Source organism: Castanea sativa, chromosome 5, assembly GCF_040712315.1.
Source record: "Castanea sativa cultivar Marrone di Chiusa Pesio chromosome 5, ASM4071231v1".
Classification (NCBI taxonomy): Eukaryota; Viridiplantae; Streptophyta; class Magnoliopsida; order Fagales; family Fagaceae; genus Castanea; species Castanea sativa.
The window spans coordinates 11,886,171-11,895,244 of NC_134017.1; the positions used below are offsets into that span (position 1 = coordinate 11,886,171).

Below are 9,074 nucleotides of genomic sequence, written 5' to 3' on the forward strand. Positions count from 1 at the left end.
ATATATATATATATATATATATATTATCAATTTTATATTACTCTCTCAAATTATCTCTCTTTTTGTGTATATGAATAAAAAAGTATTAACCCAGTGGGGTTGGTCAAGTGGTTGGACACTCGGTCTCAAAGTGGCTGTCTTGCGTTTGACTAAGAGCTCAAGTCCGGACACCAGCACTTTGAAAAATTTCCATGAGCCAGCAATTTACCCTGTTATGGGCCCACCCGTCGCGAACAGCTAGTTGAAAGAAGGGAAACCAAAAAAAAAAGTATCAAAAAACTAGATTTGCATGTGAATAGTAACCATTACTAAAGGAAAAATGTAAATATACATGTTTATAGAGATGGGCTGATCCGGGTAGCTTTTGGACTTAAATATGTAATTTGACACATTTTTCTATTATACACACACATGTGAGTGCTTGTGGCTATTATGTATTAATTTGTGTGAGCGATCAATTTGTTTCTTTTTCTTTTTCAATTTTGTTTCTTCCATTGTAAATCTTTTAATATTTATACGTAGGTAAGCGTAATAAAACAATTTTTCATGTGAGGGACCGTATCTCTGAGTTGCCGGAAGTCGTTCTGCACTACATCCTGTCATTCCTCCCCATCAAACAAGTTGTTCAATCTACTGTCTTGTCCAACAGATGGAAACACATATGGACTACATTCCCAAATCTTGTATTTGATGAAACTTACTTTGATGAAACATTGTGGTTTTCAGAAAACAAGAAAAATCTGGAGGTCCAGAAGAAAATAGAGGCCTTATTTAATTTTGTGGAAAAAACTTTACAAAGCCACCATAGGCAGAGGCTACAAATAAACAAGTTTGTACTTCATTGTACAGTTCGGAAAAAATCGATATCTTTTGTTGAGACTGTTCACCGTTGGATTGGCTTTGTAGTTGATAGTGATGTCGAAGAGCTGAAGCTTGGGTTTGGATACATCCTGTCATTGCCTCAAGAGAGTTTTGGTTGCAAAATCGTTAACTGTGTTGAAACTATTCAAGTGTAAGTTGGAGTCAACTTGTGGTGATATATACCTACCCTCTTTGAAAAACCTCGCTTTATCTCATGTTGATGCAGATCATCAATTTTTTCAGAACTTAATTGCTGGGTGTCCTGCGATAGAATCCATGATGTTTATAGAATGTAGAAGGCTTAAAAGTATAAAGGCGTCCAATGTTCCCAAAGTCATGGCGATTACATTAATATGCAATGGCCTTGAGAGTCTTGAGTTGGAAGCATTATATCTTTATTATCTATCTATGCGTGAAGGGTGGATACGATCACGGTTCAATCTACTTCATTGTAAAAATTTAAGACTATTAAGTTTATGTGTTGTTGACATTTCAGCCGAGTGGCTCAATAACAATCTTCCTGGGCTTGCACTCCTCGAGAAGTTAGAGCTAAAATTTTGCTTTGAGCTGAAAACAATAAAGATTTCAAATCATCATCTTAAATCATTGGATTTAGTTAGATGCTCCAAGCTGACTGAGGTCGAGATTGATGCTCCTAAATTATCTACATTCATATATTATGGAACTTATCAAGCATCCATTTCGTCGAATGCTTTGGCTCTATCACAAGCTATCTACAATCTGAGATGTCTTAATGTTCCTGATCCTACGGATGCTGAGAAGATTGAATTCCTCTCAAAGCTGAGCAATTCGAAATTATTGGAACTTAGTGTTGAACAGGCTGAGGTATTTCTAAATCAACTGATTTTTATTTGCTTACTGTTTTCTTTCGTTCCATTTTGTTTATTGTTTTTGTTATTTTTGTATATCAATTCTAATCTGTTATTTTGTTTAATTTCCTTGTGAAGAAAGCAATTATTCCAAAAGAATTTAGAGAAACCCTACCATCACCATCATATAATGTTAGGCATTTAATGGTATCAATATCTAAGCCATTTACAAGAGATGAAATAGGTGAGCTTGTAGATAGCTTGCTTTGGATTTCTCCTCTTCCAGACATTTTATCAATGGAATGCAGCAACAATTCAAAACCCGATTTTGACCAAATATCCCTCAAGGTATCACATCTATTTCCTGTAACATAGAAACTTGCTCCTTATGTTTCGACTATTATCTCTTGTCAGAACCTCATATTGACAAAATATCTCTCATGGTATACATTTATTTATTTCCTGCAATCTAAAAACTTGCTAGCTATGTTTTCATTGGTGACTGTGGTGCTAAATGATGCTTTAGTTCTTCAAACAAAGTTATAATTGTAAAACAACACCATTCTTGTTATATGCTTTCGCTTCTCATGCTAGGTGAGCTACTTTTGATGTGGTGGAAATTCTTGTTATTCTTCTTGTTACTAGTTAGTAATGTAATAGTTAATATTTTTGGTGTAATCATCAGTTTGGAAGTCCTCATTGCCTAAATGCTCATGATTTTTGGTAAATTTCATCTTTTTAACCCTCTCTCTTGAAAAACGAGCATTATAACGAAATCTGTGTTTACTCCATGTCCCTTTCCCCCCCCCCCCCCCCTCCCCCAAGAAAATTACTTTACTTGAATATTTTGGTCCTTATTGGCTTTATGGGCTTTTGAATTTAAATCAAGTAACCTTGTGCTATGAGTGGGAGTTACCATAATTCACTATTACCTTGGTGAACCATGACAAGGATCCCCTTCTCCACTCAAATACAATGCACACTTTCATTCCAAATTTCCAATACTCTATTATTTTTAATCTTGGACTTTCTTCTTCTTTCTTCATTTACCCTTTTCAAAAGAAAAGAAGACAATACTAACAAAATCTTATGTGGATCATAATGTCTCCAGTAAATCGGTGGTTCAAAATTGAAGATTTTAACTTGTACCTTTCTGATTGCATTCTAATTGAAGTTAAAAATTTTCAAAAAGTTGTATATAAGCTTACCCAATCTTTCCACTTTCTAGGCTAATTGTTATATCATCTACCATTTCCTATCCTGTATATCATCGTGATGTCCATTCTATGATAGAATCAAATGCTATTGCTGCCATGGCATGGACAATAGTGTCAAGGAAAAGGTTTGTCCATTTAACATCAACTAACTGTCTACCTGCCTTGAGCATGAATTTTTCATGATCCTTAAGCCAACCGGGCTGACTTTGTGAAAGTAATTGCCTCCCTATAATGCATTAAAAAGGCCTCATTGTTTTTTCCATTGAAAACTCAAAACCACCTTCGAAATTGATAGGCTTAGAATCAGTGAGCTCGTTATCTCCACCTCTTTTGGTGAAAGGGGGAGAGGACTAACCAGTCGAGTCATCTTTTTTCATACACTCCCTTAGTAGCTGAATGACATCCTCAATTGAGTTTTTCTAATAGATGGATTCACTGTTAACAGTTTGTACAGAAGGGAAGAATTGGTAATATTCCAATAGATTTCTATAATCTCAAATCAAACTTTAATGTTAGGAAACTTCTCCATCCCCACCTTTGTTGTGAAGAGGGGAGAGTAAAACTCAATTGAGTTCTCAATGGAGTCAATTGAGTAAAACTCCATCTCCACCAATGGAGTCCTCATAATCTTCCTGTAGCAACATAGGAGTAAAATCCACTGTTCAGCCATTGGGTAATGTTTCCAAGAGAGTTGTGCCCTTGCTAAATCTCCCATTGCTGGATTGTACAGAGAGCAAAAATGATGGATCTTGATAATAATAATAAAAAAAAACACTAGAAACATAATTGCACTACTAGACGAAAATCATAAAAGTTTAATGTTCATAATCATATTAAAAGAAAAGGAAAGTTTTATTTTTTGTCAAATACTTGTTATTCTCCTAGAGAAATTTATCAACGTGAGTAATCTAATAAATTTTGTGTGCCCATTTCTTTGTTTAACCAAGTAATCAGCATTCACCATTTCATTATCTTAAACAACTAAAATTAATATGCTCGTGAATAATCTACTAGCTTAAATCTAAAGTAAAATACGATTAGAGGAATGTGAATTCAATTGGTTTCTTTACTTTCTTGGGTGGCTTTACATTTTGCATTTTATCTCCTATAATGCGAATTCTAGTATTTCAATTATATCTAATTTATACCTTGTGTTATTTGATCATTTGTGAGTTCATGCCAATGACCTCTAGATCAAAACGATACCTCATTTCCTTGTGTGCATAGGGTGACATGAGATTCTTGATTCAACATGTACTAAAGTAATGTGTAACTTGCACACACAGAGATGATCAAAGTTACAATCATAGTATTACAATACTAGCCCTACTAAGAAAAAGGTTAAAATGCAAATTGCACTTTCTAAATTTGATTAAAATTTATTCAATTTAGACATTCCGTCCAATTTCATTAAAAAATTTCCATCAAAAAACATTTTTCTCAAATGAAAAAAAAAATCTATAAAATTAATAAAAATATTTTATAGGTTTTTTTAATGTTCAATTTTTTTTTTCATTAGTTAATTGCATTCTTAATGACAATTTTTAATGGAATTGGATGAAAGGCTTGAGATGGATAAATTTGAAACTTAGAGACTCAATTGAATTAAAGTAAAGTTAGAGAACTAAAATGAATTTCAGTCAAACTTAAAGGATGTAATTTGCATTTTAGCCAAAAAATACTAGTGCATTAATGGGAAAAAACCACAAGAACACAATGATTGGCACTGCATCATTATTTGATTTTGATTCCATACATTTCTCTCTTTTGGGCCTAAAGTAGGCTGATTCAATGTTGTTGAGAACCCTTATCTTTTGTCTAATTTTTTTTATTATGGGATAATTCAGAGACTAAGATGGTGTGTTTAGTGAAAGTTCCATGTTGCTAACTAGTTGCTTGTATTTCAGTTCTCGTATAAAAAATCTATTTGTAATGGGGATGATACTAGTTGTTGCAAATTCCTACCATTTCCATGTTGGAGGCATTGCTTGAAGACTGTAAAGATTGACAGCCTTAAAGGACATTATGCAGATAGAGAGATTCTATACAAGTATTTTTTTGAGAATGCAATAATCTTGGAGGACTTCCAGTTCCATGTTGGTGGAATTGCTTAATAAGTGTCCAGGTCGAGAACTTGAGAAGGTGGCATCTTTAGAGATCTCAAAGTGGTGGCAAATCCACTGACTGGAAAAATGTTGATTTGTATTTGTAATTCACATAACTCTCACTTTTGTGGGTTTAGGAGAGGTGTTTGGTTGGCAATTTAATTTACCCCTAAAATTTTTGGACAGGTTGATTCTCAATCCCGCTACCTGTCATTTTTATAACAATTTAAAAAGGACAATTACCATTACACTAAGGTGCAACCTCTATTTGTTATAACCATTTAAAAAAGAAAAAAGGAATTTTGTCTGTACATAATCAGAGCTGGTTGCAGATGATACTTCTTGAACATTTCATTGTTCTAAATCACATTATGCCTTCAACTTTAAACTTTCAAGTGGCACGCATGTCAAGTGATTTTGAAGCAAGAGAGGTGCTGGAAGATGCAAAAAAGGTGAGCAATGAAGCCCAAGCTAAGAATTCTAGTGACAGGATTGGAAAGATATATGTTTAAAAGTAGGGAAGGAAATGGCTTATGCTGAAGATGAGGTTTTATCATAATATAAATCAGGGCAAAACTAGGAGCGAAAAATCCTGTAGGTAGAGCTAATATTGCAAAGACAAATACATTAAAAAGAGGGAATAATAGGGTGGGTAGCAAAGCCTTCACTGCAATATGCATAGGTACTAGCACAATAGTGTGGAGTCTTTTTGGCTGAATACTGCGGAATCTAGAGTTTATTTGCGTTATAGGTATTGTTCCAAGTTATTTAGGGAATTGAGGAAAGATAGTGAATTTCGGCAACATCATTGCCGAAATTCTAAAAAAAGTATGAGAGAGAAAAAGAACAAGTGGGAGAGAGAAAATTTTGAATTTCGGTAATGTCATTACTGAAATTCTTGCTACCCAAACCACTGCCCGAGTGAGTGAGTGCCCGAAGTGCCAGGCGAGTGCCCGAAACGAATAAACCAATTGTGGTAATGTCATTGCCGAAAATTGAGGGAAAAAAAATTGTGCAATTGATTTGTGGCAATGCCATTGCCGAAAATGGGGGGAAAAAGTTTAAAAAAAAAAAAAACAATTGTAGCAATGGCATTGCTGAAATAGAGGAAAAAAAAATTTGTGCAATTGATTTGTGGCAATGCCATTGCCGAAAATGGGGGGGGGGGGGAGAGAAAACCCAACTGTGGCTCATTGCCGAAATAGAAGGGGAAAAAAAAAGTGGGGACGGATTTGTGGCAATGACATTGCCGAAATAGAAGAGAAAAAAAATTGTGGAAATGGATTTGTGGCAATGTCATTGCCAAAAATGGGAAAAAATAAAAAATAAAAAAAAGAAGAGAATTGTGGCAACCAAGTTGCCAGAAATGGGAGGAAAAAGAAAAAAAAAAAAAAAAAAAAAAAAAAAAAAAAAAAAAAAGAAGAGAATTGTGGCAACCAAGTTGCCGAAAATGGAGGATAAAAAAATTATGGAGGAAGTCAATCACCTCACTTCTTCCGCTCTTCCTTTGACTCTTATTCTCTTCTCCATGTACTTTGGAATATATTCCTTGATCATTCCCAATAAAACCTAGTCTACTAATATAATGAATCTCTATAATGGATTCTGATTCTTTTTTGTCTTTTCATTTCTCTCTTTGGTTATAAAAGACGGGCATATCACTAAGCATTGATTCTTATTTTCTACTCTTAAACAAAAGTACATTGATTTTTGTTCTAAGAAAAGTACATAGATATTCTTATTTAGATTTTTATTCATGCATAAGAGAAATTTATGGAAGAAAAAATGATTGATGTGCACGGTGTAAACAAAAAAAAGAAAAAAACAGATAATTTTGCATAGATTCTTTGCAAGATTTGCAGAGATTTATAAATGATTAATGTGCACTGTAAACAAAAAAACAAAGACACTGAGATTTTTTGCAGACTGTGTTGTATTTGGTAAATTTCTATTAGTACAGTTTAAAGTACATAGATATTCTTATTCAGATTCTTATCCATGAGAGAAATTTATGGAAGAAAAAATGATTGATGTGCACAGTGTAAAAAAAAAAAATCTTCTAAAAGAAAGAAACAAAAAAAAAAACATAATCAGATAATCATAAATATCTTTTAAAAACAAAAGAACAATAATAAAAAATAATAACATTAATATAACCATATATAATATTTACAATATATTAGCGTATAATATTTATAAAGCATATAATTAATTTTTATACCAACTAAATTTTAAAGAAAAAGAAACACAAATGTACGATTTATTGTACTAAATAAAAATAAAAATAATACACATACATATCTTTATTATAAACCAGCAAACATATTGTGCAATATATTTTTTCCAAGTAATAGATGTAATAATTGATAATAACAAAATAAAATTGATTATGAAAAGATCACAATAATACAATTTATTACAATTTTTGTGGTCATATACTAATAATAACAATAAATGATATTAAATAATTTCAAAATTAACATAACACATACATAAATTTAATTAGAGAGTTGAGATGCTTACCACAATTGTGATACCAATTGAAAGAGTGAGAATTATAGAGTGATACTTGCAAAAAAAAAAAAAAAAACACAATTAGATAATAATATATAAACACAAAATAACAACAATACTAAAAATGTTTGTAGTCCTAACCATAAAAAATTCATTAATCTAAAATTTGAATAAAAGCAACAACAACAATAATCATAATCATAATCACATACAAACAATATTAACTACAACAATACATAATATTTTACAATGTTTTAGCTTCTAATATTTACAAAGCATATATTTATACAATAATAATAAATCTGTTAATTTCTAGAGCTGTAAGTTTTTTAATAAGCAAAGCAAAAAAACTTACATTAACCCAAAACTTACAATCCTTAATTGTGCACGCTGAAGCAAAGCAGAACAATCAGAGGAGATGCAAAGTAAAAGAGTAACTTTGTGAGGAGACTTCAGGAAGGACACTTGCCTTTTATTAGGAAGAGGTGAAATAAAAAGACAAAAAAGAATCTCTTGTTACGGGGAGGAGGAATAAAAAGTCAAAAAGAATCTCTGAAGATAGATTTTAGGCGTAATATGGTTTTATTGAGAAGGATCAATGGAATCTATTCAAATCAATCAATATATATATAAAAGCAGAGACCTCATGCAGAAGTGCATGAGGTTCTACCACGTGGCGCTTTGTATGAGTACTTTTTCATTTAGCTTTTCACCTCTCATCTTCTTATCAATAATTAGTTTAAGCCATAAATGTAGAAAATTAAAAGATTTGGTTCTACTCCCTTTTTCAACTTCTTGAACTCTTTCACTTTTAATTTCATTAATTTAATAAATGAAAGGTTTTCTCCATTCAATGTTAGTTTTCATGTTCTTTTATATATTCGAGTTTCACAATATATCAAAAGGCCAAAAGAAAAATAGGACTGGAGAGATAGAGAGACAAAGAGTGAGAAATTAGTGTCAAAAGAGTATGAAATTGTTTTTGGTTTCAGGTGCATATGCTCTAAACTCCTTAACAACATTATCAAAGCTTGATACAATACTTTCACAACATATGATGTTTCTAAAAGGTATGTGTTTTTTGTTCTTATTTATATTTTTGGAAAGTGTTTAATCTTTGTAAGTGATTAAGGTACTCAGATGTAAGTAAAATTAAACTTAAGATACGAAATAGTATAAGTTTATATTTTCCTGTTCAATTATTGTTTTTTTTTTTTTAATCTCTTCACATGTATATTTAGTTTTAAGAATTAGAAACCTTAAATCTTAGATGTTTAGAATTCAAAAGTTCATGCGTTTTCTTAAAAAAAAAAAAATTACTTCTAAAAAAAGAAAATGAAATAATAAAAAAATTTATATTGGAAACAGTCAAATGTAAGAACTATATACATGTACACGTGATCAAACAAAAAAGGGCATGTAGTGACATTTTTAGAGTCTAATTAATTATTGTTACTTATGGATATACTGTGTTACAATTTTTTTCATTCATTATTTTAGTGATGTATAATACATAATCGAAATTAATTTTCCAAACATTATAACAC

At 31.7% G+C, this 9,074-nt stretch overlaps 1 protein-coding gene across 1 annotated transcript; it reads left to right on the top strand.

The window, feature by feature from the left end:
* Positions 1–1,197: 1,197 nt before the first annotated feature.
* LOC142634729 (uncharacterized) lies at positions 1,198–5,022 on the top strand. The gene is made up of 3 exons (XM_075808999.1): positions 1,198–1,707; positions 1,830–2,039; positions 4,816–5,022. Exons 1-3 carry the CDS (start codon positions 1,198–1,200, stop codon positions 5,020–5,022), a joined length of 927 nt encoding a protein of 308 aa, XP_075665114.1.
* The last annotated feature ends 4,052 nt before the right edge of the window (positions 5,023–9,074 follow it).